The sequence below is a fragment of the Perissodus microlepis genome, chromosome 7 (assembly GCF_051167445.1).
Source record: "Perissodus microlepis isolate ML-2025 ecotype Zambia chromosome 7, ASM5116744v1, whole genome shotgun sequence".
Classification (NCBI taxonomy): Eukaryota; Metazoa; Chordata; class Actinopteri; order Cichliformes; family Cichlidae; genus Perissodus; species Perissodus microlepis.
In genome coordinates this window covers 19113850-19132933 of record NC_140467.1, presented here as the reverse complement: position 1 = coordinate 19132933, position 19084 = coordinate 19113850, and the positions used below count along the sequence as shown (strand labels likewise).

At 39.4% G+C, this 19084-nt stretch overlaps 2 protein-coding genes across 2 annotated transcripts; both read left to right on the top strand.

Moving 5' to 3' along the window:
- The first annotated feature begins 1651 nt into the window (after nt 1-1651).
- Nucleotides 1652-4170, top strand: LOC146382963 (phospholipase A2 inhibitor subunit B-like). Its single transcript, XM_084932534.1, has 4 exons — nt 1652-1799; nt 2242-2355; nt 3452-3526; nt 3788-4170. Exons 1-4 carry the CDS (start codon nt 1652-1654, stop codon nt 4168-4170), a joined length of 720 nt encoding a protein of 239 aa, XP_084788660.1.
- An 8545-nt stretch (nt 4171-12715) lies between these two features.
- On the top strand, nt 12716-18576 carry LOC146382962 (mannose-binding protein C-like). The gene is made up of 4 exons (XM_084934013.1): nt 12716-12881; nt 15458-15562; nt 16883-16948; nt 17759-18576. The coding sequence occupies exons 1-4, from the start codon at nt 12716-12718 to the stop codon at nt 18139-18141; spliced, it is 720 nt and encodes a 239-aa protein (XP_084790139.1). The 3' UTR covers nt 18142-18576.
- The last annotated feature ends 508 nt before the right edge of the window (nt 18577-19084 follow it).

Below are 19084 nucleotides of genomic sequence, written 5' to 3'. Positions count from 1 at the left end.
AATGAATTGATAAAAAACAACAAATGAATTGTAACTGAATAGAATCTGAGGCAGTAGCAATAGTTTAATAGCTTAATTGAAAAAAGAAACATTTTGATCATCTGTCATCTGAAAGTGCACAATCTTAGTGATTCAATCCTATCAAAGCCATCAGTGCAGAAAACCATAAGAGTATATACATTATTAAAATATATAATTTATAATAAAGACACACTATTAAGAATTAGTAAGGTATTAGTAAGTGTTTCAGTCATCATTCATAAAACATTATAAAGCATTACTCCTCCTTTATAAAAAACTGATATAAATGTTTATTCTTGATTAATAGGTTCATGTATCATGCATATATAATATATAACTGTGATCAAAGTATTTACATGTATACTATTAAGTTTACATGCACTATTAAGATTAAGGTATGAGCTCATTTTTTGTGAATTTATTAATAGAGAATTTTATAAAAACTTATTTGATTATTATTTTATGTACTTTTTTTTTAATTCATAGTTAATTCAGGCAATTACTGGTAGTCATTTAACCATTTTGTGTGACTTCATCTAAATTGATTATTATGTTTACCTTATAAAGCATTTATTAATGAAAATCAAGTAGCTCACAAAGTCTTGGTTATCTTCACAACAGAAAAATAACAGACAAATCAAAAAGAGATACAAAACATACCAACATATTGCCAGGTGTAAATGTCAACCCCCAGAGATTTGCAGAAGATTGCAACGTAAGTTGGAACAGCGTCTAAGATGGTAAGAGGGGTTTAAGACAGAAAGAGAAGTTGGAGCTACAGGATATCTTACCTTTAAAATACCGAAGCTTCTTCATTTAAAATAAAATATGAATGAGATTATCACAAAAGTAAATGTTTCACAGAGCCTCACGAACAGTTGTAAACACTATAAACAAAATGCCCATTATATTAAGCCAATAAGCACGAAAATGTCTCTGGGATGTTTTTAATTACTTTAGTTGATTCCTAAAGTTCAACTTTCCTCAGGTCTGTAGTCTGTGACCGAGCTTTAGTAAGATAACTCAGCACCCACTCAGGTTCAGGTCCAAAATTATCCTGAATTAGTCAAAATAGTAAGAGTGATGTTGTTCTTTCACACATGTAAAGTCAGCTTAAATAAACAAATTACAAGACACTTTGGAGCTGAATATAACTTTATAAATTACATAATAAGGAGGAGCAATACTTTATAACTGATAAATAAAGCACTTACTAACACCTAGTTAATCCTTTATAGTGTGTAATTATTATAAAGTGTTATCAAATGATGTTGCTTGAATGGACGTTTGTCTATACAAACTTTAGTCTTTCTCAGACCTTTTTTGTTACAAAGAGGGAGGCTTTGGGCCTCATAGTTTTTTTTCTCTTTTCTGCCTTGTTTCCAATCAAATACTCACCTGGTTTTTATTTCCTCTTCAACGAGTGGCTCATATATTTTTGACTTTGAGTTCTGAGCTGTATTTGTTTAAAAGCAGCACACGAAGCAGCCCAGCTAGTGGATAACTGCTTGTATACTGGTGAGTTTTTATTATATTTTAATGTTAATACCATTTAACAAATTAACATCTCTGAATAACTTTGAAAACCTTTAACACCTTCTTGTTTATCTTTAAGCTCTGCATTTAAACAATGATGGCATGGCTCCAATTTTGTATCCTTTTCCTGGTGGCTCCAATTGGGTACAGTCAGAATCCAGGTCCTCGTGGTCCCAAAGGAGACAGCGGACTTCCTGGACCAGCTGGTCCACCTGGAGTACCAGGACCAGTAGGTCGAAAAGGTGAGCAATAATCCTACAAACCACAAGACTACTGACCAGATATTATTTATATTTTATCTAAAGCTTGTTACAATTCTTTTGTATAGCCAAATAAGTTTTCATGATGTATCAACAGAGGCTTATGCTACAAAGTATGAATGGCAGTGACACTGAATGAGCATTTTATGACATCAGAGAGTGGAGGCTCAATATATTTATACTTCTATATACACTTTATACTTAGATATATGGTTAAGTGTATTAAATATGGTCTCTTTTTGGTGCTGACGTGAAGCTAAAATTCCCATTTGAGTAGTGATTAATTAATAATAAGGTATTTAACTGCTTTTTACCTCCGTATAACCAGTTTCCTAACGTTGTGAGAGAATTTTTCCTCTTTGGGCTGTGAGTGAATATCTGAACATATGGGGCTACACCTGATACTTCCATACCTGCTTTAAAGGAGATACTGGAGTTAATGGACCACATGGAAATCCTGGACTACCTGGAGTACGTGGATTTCCTGGAATACCTGGACTTCCTGGACAATTTGGAAAAGATTCTGACTGCAGAACAGGTGAAAATCAATTTTTATTAGTTTCATTAGTTATTAAGTTTTATTTTTCATTTTTGCACACAAGGGCAGCACCAACCACTTTCTTTGCTATGAAACATTCCCATAGAAGCATTCAGTGTCCTTAACCATTGTAACTTTCTTTCTTTAAGTCCAACCACTCGTTGTATCTATCTGTTGTAAATGCCGTACAGGGGGCTGTACTCCCATGATGTTTCCTCTTCTTGCTCCTCTTCTGCCTGAGATATTCACTAAGCACATAATTGGTTGTGGCCATGTTTTTGATGTACTCATGGATCTTTGTTGTCTTCTCCTGGACAGTGGTTCTCACTAGTCCTCGATCTCCTTGCTTCCGCTTGAGTATAGAGTCTCTGGGTGTTGGACTTGAGGTGAAACCAACACAAGTACTAAAATCAAGGACTATGCCAAATAAAAATCTATTGAGGCGAGCATGGGTGTAGTAGGACTTGTACTAGGCATATCAATGGCAGTGATAGTAGCTGACTCTGATGATTGAATGGACTGACAGGAGCAAAAGTAAAAACAACCTCTGTTAAATTTGATGCAGAATTTTAAATGTAATTTATACAAATTACTTTTACCATTTTAATCAGTAGGGTTTATTAATATCAAATTTTTTGTTTTATATAGTGTCACTACTCACAGCAGTCCTCTTGGCACTTCACTGCATACACTATATTACTCTGTTTATGCTGGGGTACCTGATCCTTGGTTTAGAACGATATTTAGTGTAATGTGTTTTGGAATGTGAAAGACACAGAAATGTGGTATTTGAGAAAAAGTGCATCTTAGCTATACTTTTAATTGATTACTAGTGCTGTCAGCGTTAATCCCGTTAAAATGGCATTCACGCCATAACCGCATTAACTTGGCAAATCTCCATTAGTGAGTTAGCGCAGATTGCCCCGTGTGAGGGGCTGATGGCGCTAACGCGTTAACGAGCTAACCGCGCTAACGTGTTGACGCCGTGCATGATTAGAGATTTGAAGCTCAAAAGAGAAAAACTAGCTTAAACATACACAAAGAAATGTTGGTCCCAAATGACTACAACACTGATAATTTTATCTGTTTGATCTAGAGCTCTTTGGTTACATAGACCAGGACCTTCAAACCATTAGAGCCCTAAAGGAAACAATAACCAAGTTAGAGCTGGGTAAGTGTCATCAGCAGCAACAGGACATAGGTTTTACAGTAACTCCATCATTAATAACTCTGGGGGGTTTCCTTGTTTGCTTTTAAAATTTCAATTATCTTTCAGATTATTATTTAACATAATAATTTGAACTTTGAGCAATAAAGCTAAATGGAAGGATACATGGTGTGTAATGACTAGACGAAACCTTTTTTCTGCTGGTTTCTTTAAAATAAAAGTAGTTCATTCCAATTTCTCTTTCTATGCTGCTTTCTTTTTCAGTTATAAACTACGATTTTGCCCGAGGAGTTGATGGAAAATATTTTGTGTCCAACAAGGAAAGAGGCTCTTTCTTCCAAGCTGTTGAGTTCTGCTCCCAGCGAGGATTAGAGCTGGCTTTGCCCCAGAGTGATAAAGAGAATAGCTTACTCACTGAAGTGTTTGAAAACAGTCCTAAAACAGTCTGGATTAATGTCAGCAATAGAAGAGCAGAGGGAAACTTTGGAGCTGATATGAAAAACCGACCTCTGACCTTTACCAGCTGGGCAGAAGGGCAGCCAGACAAATCCATCCAGGATCCAGGCTGCACCACGCTGTCAGAAGACGGTGTTTGGAGAGTGACAAGTGAATGCTCTATGAATGCTTACATTGTTTGTCAGTTATAGAAATGCCTTTGATGACATGAAGTAAAGTATAACTCTTTGGATTCTGGTGTGGGGAAATCAAATGGAGTACAAATATGTAATCACACATCTATCTGGCGCAATTTTCCTATTCCTATAAAACAGGTCAAAACATTCTTTCAAATCTTTTATTACATTTTTAGGTAAAATGAAAAATTCTTTCGAGACCTGCAGTATTTAGTAACCATTCACCATACCGTAGCCATATTTATATTCATCCAGCAGAGTGAGAAGTCGTGGAGGGTGTTCTGGTTCGGTGGCCCCAGGATCTCATCTCTGCTTTATTTGCATGACTTGATCAAACAACAAACTTGTTAGTGAGTGTGACATGGCTGGAATGAGAATTAGCAGCTCAAAGTCTGAGGCTAGTCTGTGGCTTGTTTTCAGATTTAAATGTATTGATTTTTTCAGCTTCCAAATGAATAAGCAGCTTGTAACCTGGAATGCAGCAGCAGTACATTATCATTTTGATTAAATCATTTCACCTTCATTACCTGAGCATGACTGTATCAATTTGTACATTGCACTTACTAAGATTAAAATCATATATATATGTTTCACTAGATAAATGCTTTATAACCACAGTTTTATCATGAGAGAAATACTCAGACATGTAAAATGTTTAAATGTGGATGGTGGATTTGCAGACAGATGTTAAAGAAATTTTAAGGTAAGTAACATTTTATTTTCAAATAACACTTCTACTAAAGCAATGCCTTTGTGCTAGTCAATTTTGTTATGACCAATAGTGGATTTGTGTCTCATGTTATTCTCATACAGTTGAGCAAATATTTTGTACTACCACATGTAAGAAATGTTACTATTTTGGTAGTAACATCCAGGCATAGACTATGTGAATCTTCTTGTCTTTAAGTTTTTATGTAAGTAATTTGTGCATAGATAAAAATCATTTAATATTTTAAAAATATATTAAATTGTGATTTTGGTGGATTATCTGTCTGCACTATCAGTTTTAAGTAAATTTAAATGTAATACTTTTAAAATAACAGGTTCCTTTTAAAGAAAACATTTGTAAAGCCTGACATTCGTTTGTAATAATGGTCAAAGCTTTTTATAGCAATTTTTCTGTATGTGTAATCTACAGATTAAAAAATAATTCAAGAGAATAACCACTGTAAGCGTTGAATCTGGCTAAACGTGGCCATTGGACCCCAAAACTGATGGATGTAGTTTCATTAAGGGGAGGAGCTAAAGGAGTGAGAATCAGGCACATCAATGACATGCTTCTTGAGGTATGATAATTATTTAGACTTTTGGCTAACTTCAGAATGCACTTTGTTGGCAGTCACCCATATAGTTTATACTCATTTCGATACTTTATCTATTTTTTAAAAAAAATAGGACATGCAATCAAAGTATGCAGAGAAGTACCCATCGACTGAACCTGGGAGAGAGAAGAGGACCTTTTCATGGCGTCTGGTGTAAGTAATTCAGCATCTTGCCCCTCCCTTTCTTCCCTCCCCATCCTCAGCTGCCTCCCTATTCCCGCTCTACCACACCCACCCACACACGCAGGGCTTGGGATGCAGCTTCTTGTATGTCTTGTATGTCTTGTATGTATGTCACCAAGGTGCAGGGGAGGCACTCCCCCTCTGTCCCCTTCTGGCTGCCTGTGCCTCAATTTTATTCTGCAACCTAGACATCCACATTACTCACACTCTCACATAACACATACATATAGGGCCTTGGGGGTGGGCACGTTTTACAGCATCCAGAGGATGGTCGGTGTATTCCAACCCACCTCTGGCACTGGTGCCCTACCCTCAATTTTAAATGCATATAGACACTAAGGGTTTTCGGGAGGAGCCATGCTGCTCTCTGATAGGAAGCAGGAACCATGCTCTCCTGTGTTTTAAATGCACTTTAGAACAGCACACAGCAACACTACATATGAGCGGGTGTAGGGAGGTTTGGGGTCTTCACTCACCCCGGTTCTGTTAGCCGTCAGGGCTGGGGGGCTGGGAGGAGGTGCTGGCCGTCAGATTGGGGTCTGGGATGCGGGGCCTCCCTGCTACTGCAGATAAGGAGGTGGTCCGCTTGCCTCCACCCCAGAGAGAAGGGTTACATCTCCTGGGTCTAGGTGCGGCTTGCCCCTCTGGGGGCGGGGGTACCTGGACCTGGGATATAGAGTATGTTTGGGGAGTGTGACTGTCTGTGCAGTGTCTATTTGTGTCTGTCTACATGTTGGGTGAGTGCCGAGTATTTGGTTGTGTATATGGGGGTGGGAATGCACGTTTGTGTCCGCGTACGCCTGTTCGTCTGTGTCTATATGTCAGGTTGGGTCTTAGACTCAACCTCTCTGGGTACATCTCAGGCCCTCCAAAGTACGGAGGCCTATCTCCCCTCACCACACTCCCTGCCGGTGGCTGATGCCCTCAGACGTTGGTGTGTTGGTGGTTCTTGTCGACTGGGGCTGGGTGCTCATGTATGTACGGGCTCACACCTGGTGGCCGATTGGCGGGGCCTGGTGCCTGTGGCCCGGCTGGGCCCCTTCCGGGGGGTGGGGTGCCCTCAGGCCTCTGGCCTCTGGGCCTGAAGCTCGGTCCTCTCTGGCACAGCTGGCTGCCGGCAGAGCCCGCGGGCACGCCACTGCAACCCCCTCTGGCCTCTGCTCCGTAGCTGCTGGGTGACCTCTCGTTTGGGGCTCTACCCAGCTCTTCCCAGGAGGGTGGCACGGTTCCCCCCCTTTTGGTGGTCCTCATCGGGTCCTCGTACTCTGGGGCCTCTGGATGTCTGGGGCCTGGATCTCCTCCATACCTGCTTCATGCCCTGGGGGATGGGGCTATGGCTCCCCACACTCCCTAGCAGATCGTTACATGGAGAAACCTTTGGAATACAAGCATGCTGATCCACACAGGTATGCACACAGGTGTACACACGGGTGTTCACAGACGCGGACTACACCTTTCTTGGCTGCTGCCTCAAAGCACATTGTGCGCTGTCTATCTTGCGTGCTGCACAATATTGTTTAATATTTAGTATCTACTGTTATCTACTGCTAGCTAGTTTATTGTGATGGTGCTGTATTTATTATGTTGCTCTTTTTTTGTTTGCTTTCTCTTCTGTTTTTTTTCCTCCATACAGGTGATCCAGGTGTTTTGTTTGTTTTTCTTTCTTTCTTCCCCCCTTTCTCACTGTCTCTTCTCCCCTCTGTTTTTCTTTCTCTCCCTCTCTTTCTTTCATTCTTTCTCCCTGTCCTATCCCCCAGTCATGTCTGTCCCGTTTGTAGCAACTGAAAATAAAATAAATACATAATTATAATAAAGGTCAATCACATGGACCAATATGGCAAGGCCATGATGATCCACTTGGTAAAATAAATCCGCTTGGCATCTTTCTTGGCCTTAAGACAACAATTCTGATGGGTAAAGATCCAAACGGGACAACAAAAAAAAAAAAAAAAAAAAAAGAAATTTGGGTGTTACACAGCTCTTATAGCAAGGTAGATCTAAACAAAAGTAGTCCCATATACATAAGCAACCGAAATTCGAACAGATAAAAAATGTACTGAGATATATATAGAATGTACAGGGATATGTATAAAATGTACCGAGACAGCACAGAGGACCTAGTCATGGCAGCAAAGGAACAAGCTCTAAGCACAAGATCAATAAAAGCTGGGGTCTATCACATCTGGCAAGACCCCAGGTGCAGGCGGTGTAACGATGCCCCTGAGACAATCCATTACATGCTAGCAGGCCAAGCATACAGGTAACGCCACAACCAAGTAGCTGGCATAGTATGCAGGCCTCTGTTCAGACCATACCCCACTGCAATGGCTCCATTGCATGAAAGATGCGAATGCTCGGATCAATCAATCAAAAAAAACCCCACCAGTATAGGCTCATAAGGCCCAGATGGTAAAAACTACATTTCCGCAAAATGACGTCACTTCCGGTTTCAGGCAGGTCATGGCGGACATGCAATAGTTTGCGCTGATGGACGTAGGAAGTGTGACGAACAGCTGATCGGATCGGCAAAGCGCGTTTCTGGAATATTATGTTTTTGTTGCTGCAAGTGCTTTCATGCAATTTTTGCAAAGCTATATGTGGAAGGAAACTGTGATCTGGGACAAGCTGATGGCATAAGATGTAAGTACAACTCCTCCGGTTTCATGTGCAAAAAAATGATTGCGCTAGCTTACGTGGTTGCAGTGCTACCGGGATTTAAAAATAGTTTCGCAAAACGGAGCGTGCCCGCTCCGACCGGCTTTAAAGGGTTAACGGCTTTCTGGTAATCTGACAAGGATTCTCTGAGTCTCAAATGATACCTGTAATCGGTGTTTTTTCCACTTTCGTTTTGCTTTTCTGCAGACTTGTCTATGTTTTCTTGTATCATTATTCAACTATGGTTGAGTTTTGGGTTTTAGATACCTAGTGGTGAAAGGAGCAATAGAATCAAGTACTTCCAAACAAGTTGGGTTAAAAAGCGAGAGTAGGTTGTCAATAGTTAAATGGGTGGGCCTATTTGCAAGTAATGCAAGATTTAAATTTTTATGCAAACAAGCGAAGCGATCTGAAGTATTTGAGTTAATCATATGAGATCTGTATTTAGGCACATCTGATTTGATGGGCTGACCTAAGAGAGGAAACTCAAATACTACAGGTATGTGGTCAGAAAAAATTATGTGACAGATTTCAATGTCAAGACGTGACAGGCCACAAGATAGGACCAAATCCAAAGTATGACCACGTTCACATGTTGGGCTGTTAACTGACTGAACAAGATTAAAAGAATCTATCAGATTAAAAAAGTCACTGGCCAATGGAGTGTTTGGGCAGAAAACGTGAATGTTAAAATCCCCCACAATTAACCCTTTGAAGCCGGTCGGAGCGGGCACGCTCTTTTTTGCGTAACTATTTTTAAATCCCGGTAGCACTGCAACCGCATAAGCTAGCGCAATAATTTTTTTTGCATATGAAACCGGAGGAGTTGTACTTACATCTTATGCCATCAGCTTGTCCTAAGTCACGGTTTCCTTCCACATAAAGCTTTGCAAAAATTGCATAAAAAGCGCTTGCGGGAACAAAACATAATATTCCAGAAACAGCTTTGCCGATCTGATCAGCTGTTCGTAACACTTCCCACATTGAAATAGACGTCAGCACGAACGATCGCATGTCCACCATTTCCTGCCCGAAACCGGAAGTGACGTCATTTTCGCGGAAAATGTAGTTTTTTACTTGTAGGCCTTAAGAGCATATACTGGTGTTTTTATAAGTCATGTTTGACTTTATGCTTTTCTGAATAGTTTCTGGGATGCTTAGAACTCGAATTGCACTGCTGGAAATAGTTTATTTTGATGCACATGCTGTTTTCTTTGCAAATTTGCATCATAGGATTGTTTTTCGTTTTTCCTGCAGTATATAAAAATTGGTGTATCTCAAAAATAAAACTATGAAGACACTCAAAATAAATTTCCTGTTGTTGTAAACTATTTTTTGCAACTTTTTTGTATTTAAAGTTTTGAGGGATAAGCCTCTTAAATTTCTCCAAGTAGAAATATATGTAAAAAAAACAAAAACGATTTTCAATTTTTTTGTAGTTTATTGCACTTTTTTGCAATTAATGTAGTTACTATGGACTTAATGCATACATATTATTAAAATATGGGCTATAACAGTTGTATTGATGTATAGCAACTTGAAATGCTCCCAAAAATGGCACTACAGCATGTAAAAATATAAAGTAAGCTCTGGCGGACTTGGTTCTATGGTAGGTCTTAAAGGGTTAAAATACTGTCATAACTTGGTAAAATTCTTGTCAAGAATTCAGAAAAGTCTTGTATGAAGTCCTTATTATATTTCGGAGGTCGATACACTAGCGCCCATGGCACAAGAGTAGACAAACAAATTTCAAATAACTGCAGTTTAAAGCTGCTGTAGGCGTCTGCTGGTAACTGACGACAGTTGAAACAGTTTTTATAAACAGTGGCTAATCCGCCGCCCCGGCCCGTGGTTCGGGGTGAATTGAGGTAGTAGCAGAAAGTTCAGAAAACGAGCTAAAGTCACCCAAGGTGAGCCACATTTCAGTCACCAGGAGAAAGTCCAAATTGCGAGTGGTAAAAAAGTCATTCAGGATGACTTTTTAGCCAACGACCTGGCGTTAACCAGGGCCAGTTTAGCTAATGTAGTATTCACCGTGGGCTCGAATGATCGATCCAGAGGGCAAAGATTCTGGTAATCCACTTCACCCCTCCGAAGACGTGGGGAAGGATACCGTGGAAGCTGGATATTTTCCCTGGAATGCTGGATATCATCTCTGGAATGCTCCCTGGAATCGGGAACGGGTGCCGATTCCAGGAGATGAACAACTTGCTGTCCGAGGCTGCCGTGTAAGTAGCGACGCAGTTTCTGAGTTTTACCAGTATTCCACCCCGTTTCCCTCGCCTTCTGTAGGATTTCTTCCTGAGGGGAAGGCTAGGTGGATAACGGCGGAGAAACAGTGGTACGGTTTCTACCACAGGTGGGACTCGGTAATCCTCACCTCCTGGGGCCATATGATACTGCCCATCAACAGTGGCTCGGATGGTTAATAGCGATTGGAAATCATACACCAAAAGAGTAGAGACATTGTTCAGAAAAACAGATATAAGCAGGGTTAGTAGAATCAAAACAGGTAACAGCTGACGGCAAGCCACACACACAGACGCCATCTTGAATCCCCACTGGGATCTACTTAATCACCCAGTGGTATCTCGCTCTCCAGTCTTTTCATTTCAAGGTGGTCATGGCTGATTTCCTCTCCCTCTCCCTCTCGTGGGTGGTAGGGTCGCCCGGATGGCTCTCTGGCCTTAGTTGGGTGCTGGAGGTATGTGGCAGGGGTGTGGTCTGCACCTCTGCTGCAGAGGACTGGTAGGACAGTGTGTGCGGTGGGCAGTGCCAGAAGGCTGGCAGACCAGCTGGGACTGATTGGTGTGATCAGTCCTGCTATTTCAGTTACCAGCTGCGACAGGAGAGAAAAAGGCTGCACCATGAACATGTCAGCTGAAAGCTGATCAGAATTATTTAAAAAGTGGCAAATAAAATGTAACCAGCCTGTTAACAGTGTGTACTTCTGGGTCCTTTGTGTCACAGACACCAACTGTCTATCACCTATAATCCAGTTTTGAGATCCCCTCTCAGGTGCCTTAATGCCCACTCACATCTTGTGTCAGTTGATCTCAGTAAGTCACATGATAGGGTGAGGCAAGGTCTCACAGTGGTTTCACCTGAAAACTCTGATAATAATGACCCACACTCTTTTTCAAACCTTGGCACACGTGATGAGGAACATGATCAATGATGGCTCAACAACCTTCTTGAAGGAAAACTCCCACTAGCGCTTAAAATCCTGGGAGTCTCCATCATTTGGTCTCAGACTTAATGAAGCTTCTTGGATGAGAGACAAAATGTCTTCAAGAAATTTAAAACAGTCCTATGGTTTTTCTTTCCAAGCTCCTCAGATTACCATGACCTGGACCTATACAGTTATGTAAAATACATGTTTCATCAAAGATAAGTCTGTGTTCTTTGTGGTTTAATATAATAAAATAGTAAAGTTTGAACTACAATTTGTTTTATGATACACATATTTGTCTTTCTCAGAGTGTTTTAGCTAAAAAGAGGCAGGCTTTGGGCCTCATACCCCCTCCCCCCCTTTTCTGTGTCTAACAAAATACTCACCTGCTTTTTATTTCCTCTCCAAAGAGTGTCAGATATTTTTGACTTTGGGTTCTGAAATTGTTTTAAAGCTGTACATGAAGCAGCACAACTAGTCGATAACTACTTACGTATAATGGTGAGTTTCTATTTTATTTTCATTTTAATACTATTTGACACTAACATAACTGAATAACTTTGCAATTTACATTTATAAAAATTCAGTTTAAAAAAATTACATCATCTGCATCTGGCTATCCTTTCTAATAACTGTGAAATTACTGCTTGATCATATTTACTAAATGTCAATTGGAATTATGATCAGAACACTAACATAAACTGTAAATAAGAAAATCTTTCACCAATACTGAACCAACATTACTGATCAGATTCTATTTATCTTTAATCTAAACCCTGCTATATTTCAGATCTAGGAATGCAGGCCTTTTGATTATTCACGTTTGACTGATCACAGTGGTTTGTCTTTTGTGAGTGGAAGGAAAAGCTTTTAAAAGGCATCGGTTGTAAGTGAACTCTCGATTATGACACCAGAGGCAGACTCTGGTTTTCTTCACCTGTCTCTCATTATAGCTGGGCTGGATGTCTTATATATCTGACTTTGACTTTTTTCTTTGCCACTTCTGTTTGGAAGCTGCAAAGAAGGATCACATCCATATCATTCGTCATTTAAACTGTGAGTATTTGTCTCTAAAAAGTACAGTTTTTTCTATTCAGCTGACAACCTGCAACCAAACAAACTGTTATTTTTCTTTGATTTCATTTATTTAAATTATCATAAAAATTGAAGAAGATTTTCATTATAAAACAATTTCCAACATGTCACATTTCAGAGTTGCATAAAGAAGATGAAGCCATTTGTTTTTGTCATAAACTTCTGCCTCATGGCTCCTGTGGGCTACAGTCAGCTGTTTGGTCCTCCTGGTCCTAAAGGCCCACCTGGGTCACCTGGAGAACCCGGGGCACATGGAGAACCTGGAAAACAAGGACAGAAAGGCTTGAAAGGAGAACCTGGTGAGTGTGATAAACATCCCCCCAAATACACTCTCAGGCAGGGTTATTTTTAACCCCATAATGGCAAGTGTATTGTACACGACTTTTTATAGGTTTTTAAAAATTTTACATTATCAGTGTGATTCTTTTCCACCAAAAAACCTAAATAAACTGCACAATACATTTTCAAGCAATAATCTGTTTTTTTAAAAAAGCCAAATGCAGTAAGTTGCGGTAAGCAGTAGTTCAACAAATACTTCAATTAAAAAACAAACAGATTTTCCTGGAAATTACTTCATGGTCTAACATATTTGTGCCTCACATGGTTCTGGGTATTTGACCCAGTGCTTTTTTGATTTTGGACTGTTGAATGTTGTTTTGAGGTTTATGTGATTTCTTTATAGTTCTACATTGTTTAGTCTTTTGTGTCTAGTATTTCCCAGTGCTTCCTATTTTAATTATTTATGCGTTTAGTTCTTAGTTCTTTGTTCGTTTTCGAGCCCAGGTTTTCTTAGTCTATCATCTGTGTGTCTTCCCTAGTGACCCGTGTATGTTTTCGGTCTTGCTTCCATGTTTATTCACCTTCTTTCTCCACAGTTGAGTCCCTGTGTCTCTTTGGTCCCTCTGTGCCCTGTCTCTGTAGTTTTCCTTGTTTACCCTGTCAGTCATGTCTCCATGTAATTTTCCCTTGTCTACATCAAGTTTGTGTGTCTCAGTCTCCATGTCAGTGTTAGTTTCCTAGTTTATTGCTATAGTCACTTGTGTTGTGTATGTTATGTACAGTTTCTTCCTAGGTTTCTTTCAGTTAGATTCTGTTGACATGTGTGCCCCAGGTGTGTTCGAACTGCCCTGATTTCCTCTTGTGTGTATATTGTCTGAATGTGCCTCTGTTCTTTGTCACATCATCGTCAATCCTCCCGTCATATTGAGTGCTTTCTTGTTCCGTGTTTCCTTGTAGTCAGATTTTCTTAATTTCTTTAGTTTGGTATTTTGTACTACTTAGGTTTGTGAAAGTAGAGTAGTAAAACTGCCTTTTTGAGTTTGGTCTCTGGAGTCTTTCATTTGGGTCCAATCCCAGCCTACCAAACAGCAGCAGCATCGTGTCACAGTTTGGAAGGCAATCCACGTGGAGATAAGATAATGTGGACCCAAACGCAGACACAGATGCATGAGAACTTTTAAACTGAAAGCCAGCCTTTATTAGAGGCTCTACAAAAGACTGCAAAACAACTAATGAATGGAAGAAATAAAAATGCTACAAAAACCTAAACCGGGTGAAGCTAAATATAATAACATGGGAAGCCTCAAAAACATTACAAAAAACCTGAAACCTAGAAGTGTTGGGTGTGTGTGTGTGTGTGTGTGTGTGTGTGTGGGGGGGGGGGGGATGCACACAGGATGATGAACAGATGATCTGGTAAGGAGCAAAGGAGAACACACACTATATACAGAGGGTAATGAGGAAATGGCAAACAGGAGGCGAACACAGCTGTAACTAATCAGACCAAACAAGACCAAACAGGGAGGAAGCAAAACAGAATACACTGACATAGGACACAGACTGTCAAAGTAAAGCAGGAACACATGTAACGCATAGATGCGAACTTGACAAGGGGATACGGCTGACAGGGGAGACAGAGCAAACATTGAATACAGAGACAGAAAGCAAAAGACTAAGAACTCTAAATAACATTGAAACCAAAGACCAGAGACTCTAAATAAGACAAAAGAAAAGACTTCTAATAATAAACAACACAAAACACTGGGTCACCGAGCCAGGACCGTGACAGTAAGTGGTGATGTGTTCGGATTTGAATTTGCCCCCCCTTCTGGATCAATATATCTACAATATATTTGGGAAAAAGTAAGCCCTCATAACTTCCTTAGCATAAGAGCTACACTGGTTTGAAAAAGTGTTTGCCGCGTTCCTGATTTCATATTTTTTTTGTATGTTTGTCACACTTAAATGTTCCCGATCATCAAACAAATTTGAATATTAGTCAAAGATAAAACAAGTAAATTTAAAATGCAGTTTCTTAATAAAGGGGTTTATTATTAAGGGGAAAAAATCATTGTAAACCCCCCCCCCCCCAATATGGTGCATCATAAACCCTAAGGCATTGAGTTTGTATGTGTATGTAAGTGTGTGTGTGTGTATTCATGTGCGCATGAGTATGTGTGTTTGTGTTTGGGGGTGCGTTTGTGTGACCTCCTGCTCACAAAAGGGTCATAAAGGCAGGAAGTTTACTAAACAAGAAAGCGGAACCTTCACATAGGATGTGCCTATGATAAAAATCTATAGCCTCCCCGACCATTCAACAGGCTGGGGAGGGGGTCAGAAACAAAGGAATGTCTTTGATCACATAGTTTGAACCAAGACTTACAAATATAAGTACAATATTGGCAACATTTAACAATTTGACTCCAACATGGATTTTTTCACATTGTTGTGTTGTGTACATGATCATTTTCCCCACCTTATATGGACGGCATTTATAAACAACAACAGGGTAAATTTTTTTCTCTGGAAATCCAGAAACTGGAAACATTGGTATGAACTTCACGTCTTATTTGATGTGTTTATATCTTCACTTTAGGGGCTCGAGGGCCTCAAGGACCACCTGGATTTCAAGGACTTCCTGGACAAACCGGAACACCTGGACTGCCTGGCCCACCTGGAACTATTATAATGTGTGGACGAGGTTAGAACATAAGAATAACTTTATTGATCCCAGAGGGAACTTCACAGACACACACTTTAATAGTGGCTCTATGGTGTTGTGGTTTATACATTTACCTAACAAGTCATATCTGAATTCAATCCTGTGAAACTTAAAACCCTTTGGGGTTGTGTCAGGGAGGGCATCTAAGGCAAAAACATGCAGGGCTACCTACTGTCTTGACAACTTGTGAATAAGGGAACAACTAATAGCAGTTTAACCATAAATATAAAACACATGAAAACTACATTCCCATAAAATATGCTCTTTTAAGTTTCTAGTGAAAACCAAAAATCTTAAAAACAAAGAAGGTTGGTGGTGTTTGTCTTGACTCCATTTTGAGACCATTTTTTCTCCTTATATTTGATCTTTCTTTTGTTTTAGTTTTAATTTTACTTTCTCAGTTTTTCTCTAGGTTTAGTCTCTAAACTTAATTGGTTAGGTTTCTGAAAGGATAATGGTTTTGGGAGTTGAATCACAATTCACTATGGTTTAGCTTATTAGGGAAGTCAAGCTCCCATCTAATACAAAGTATGTCTGGTAAACCTGTCAGGGCTGCAGCTCCCACACATCCCACAAAGAGGACTCAAATGCAGGCACTTACTGAGTTGTGAGGGAGGTTTATTGCAAAAGGCAAACACAAAGAGGCCATCACAAAAACAGAACTAAGGGTAATCTAAACTGGGAGAAACGTAATTTAACGGCAATCCTGAACACGAAGGGGGACAGCAGGGAGAGGACACAGTGGATTCACAGACAGTTTTCCAGGAGACGAACACAGACGGACCAGTCATGAGCACATGAGTTTACACAACATAAAAACACACAGAGGGACACTGGGAAATCACACACACACAGGTGGGAGACACAGCTGGACCTGATTAACCTGACGAGACAGAGGAAACACTAACACCAGGGACCAACAGAGGGAGCACCAACCCAGAATCCCAGAACACAAATAATCCCAAAGCTAGAACATCACAAATAATAATAATGATGATGATGATGATGATGATGATAATAATAATAATAATAATAATAATAATAATAATAATAATAATAATAATAATAATACACCAAACCCAAAATCACTGAGTCCCGGGACTCCATGACAAAACCTTTATGCAGACAAAACTTTTAGTATATACTGAACCAGGTTTAGCACCAGATGCATTGTATTGTGAGATGTCCCTTATGTTTTCATAATTATTTTACAGTTTTGAGAGACGTGGAAAAAGACGGATAACTAAATATGCAAATGAATAAATACACACTTTGTTAACTCTAATGTGTTTTGTCCAGATCCTATTGGCTCTTTTCAAAGCGACACTGAAAAGCTAATGAAGAGAATTGCCAAGTTTAAACTTGGTAAGTATCTTATCCATATTCATTTGTTTCAAATACATAACTGCTATTTTATAGCATAACAGACAGCTGTATTTTAAATTTGATGGTATATCTCTGTTCTGGGGAGTTTGGCCTCACTATTACATACACAGGACTCTTCAATGGAGAAAACTGTATTAAGACCACCCCCACCTACAATTTAAAGCAAACCAGACATAAGTAACAATAGTCAAGATGTTGTTGTCAGCCACAGAAGGGACTGGTGTGGTAGTGGGTTGCAAAGTAGCTTGCAGATGACCAGCAGCTGTAGTCAGGACTCAAATTAATGCCTATTTGTATTATTTTGTTCAGATTAACGCAAAGATTTGCTGTCACTGAATGAAGCTAAGAGGTCACATCACTATTGTAATCAATAATAGTATAATAAACAGCATTCTTTAAATTGATAAAGAAAAGACTACATAGTCAGTTTTTAATTTTATTTTATTAAAATACCACCAGTTTGCAACAACAATAACCTGAAGTCAACACTGTAAAAACTATATTGATAAACAGTAACAAAATAATTTTCCAATGGCAATGCAGTAGCTGTAAAGAACATATTATTGATTAACATTAATAAAATTCTCATATTTAGAGGTTTTACTTCAAAATCCAAGTTTCTTTTTTGAGACAATTCATGGTATATTAGTAAAATAAAATTTAACCGAATAAGAATCTTTAGATAAGCTTTAGAAAAGGCAACAATTATTTTGCCAGAAAATATATCCTTAAGATTGCCTACAAGTAAATGTCTTTTTTCTAATTTTACTTTTCTGTGCTTTTTTTCAGCTGTAAACTATGATTTTGTCCAAATAGTTGATCAAAAATACTTTGTCTCCAACAAGCACAGAGGCAGTTTCTCAGAGGCTGTAGTGTTTTGCAGCCAACGTGGTTTAGAGCTGGCGTTGCCACAGAACGCGAAGGAGAACAACGCACTGACTCAAGTTCATGGCAAATTCAGAGCCAAAGCCTGGATCAATGTGAACAATAAAAAAGCTGAGGGGGAGTTTAAAACTGACATGAAAAATCGACCTCTGACCTTTAAAAATTGGGGAGAAGGGCAGCCAGACAAATCCATTGAGGATACAGGCTGCACAATGCTGTCAGAAAACGGTTCCTGGCAAGTGACACATGAATGTTCTCTCAATGTCCACATCATTTGTCAGTTATAGAAATGTCTCATGAGAAGAACTGCAAAAAACTCCCAAAACAAACAAACACAAATCCCACATTTATGTGTATATGTGTATTTTCAGCTTTGCATGCTTAATCTAACTCTGTTTCAGCCTCTTGTGTGTGATGGCAACTAAAGATTATGTAATGCCAAAAGTGACAAAGCAATGAAATAAGATCAAAATGATCCTTATGTTCCTTATTCAGACATGATACCTTTTATGTTTAATTTACATCAGTTCATCTAAATCATCTGTTAATGCAGGGTGTCTTTACATTAGAAAAACTACTTCATGGGCTAAATTTTTCAGCTTTTGTTTTACAAAATATTTACTTTTGCCTAAGCATATTCATAAATACACTACATTGCTAAAAGTATTCCCTCACCCATCCAAATCACTGGATCAATCACTTCCATGGCAACAAGTGTATAAAGTCAGACAGGCTGTAGACTGCTTATACAAACAATTATGAAAGAATGGGTTGCTTTCAGGAGCTCAGTGACTTCCAGTGTGGTATCATGATAGAATATTACCTAACTAAATATTCCACAGTCAACTGTTAATGGTATTGTAACAAAGAAGAAGTATTTGCAATGACAGCAACTCAGAGTCAATTGCTACAGACCTCCAAACTTCATGTGGCCTTCAGATTAGCTCAAGATCAGTATGTAGAGAGCTTCATGGAATGGGTTTCCATGGCTGAGCAGCGCATCCTTACATCACCAAGCACAGTGCAAAGTGTCGGATGCTGTTGTGTAAAGCCTGCTGCTACTGGACTGTAGAGCAGTGGAGACATTTTCTCTAGAGTGACAAATCATGCTTCTCCATCTGATGGGTGGGAGAGTCTGGGTTTGGCAGATGCCAAGACAATGGCATTTGTCTGACTGCATTGTGCAAAGTGTAAATTTGGTGGAGGAGGGATTACAGTGCAAGGTCGTTT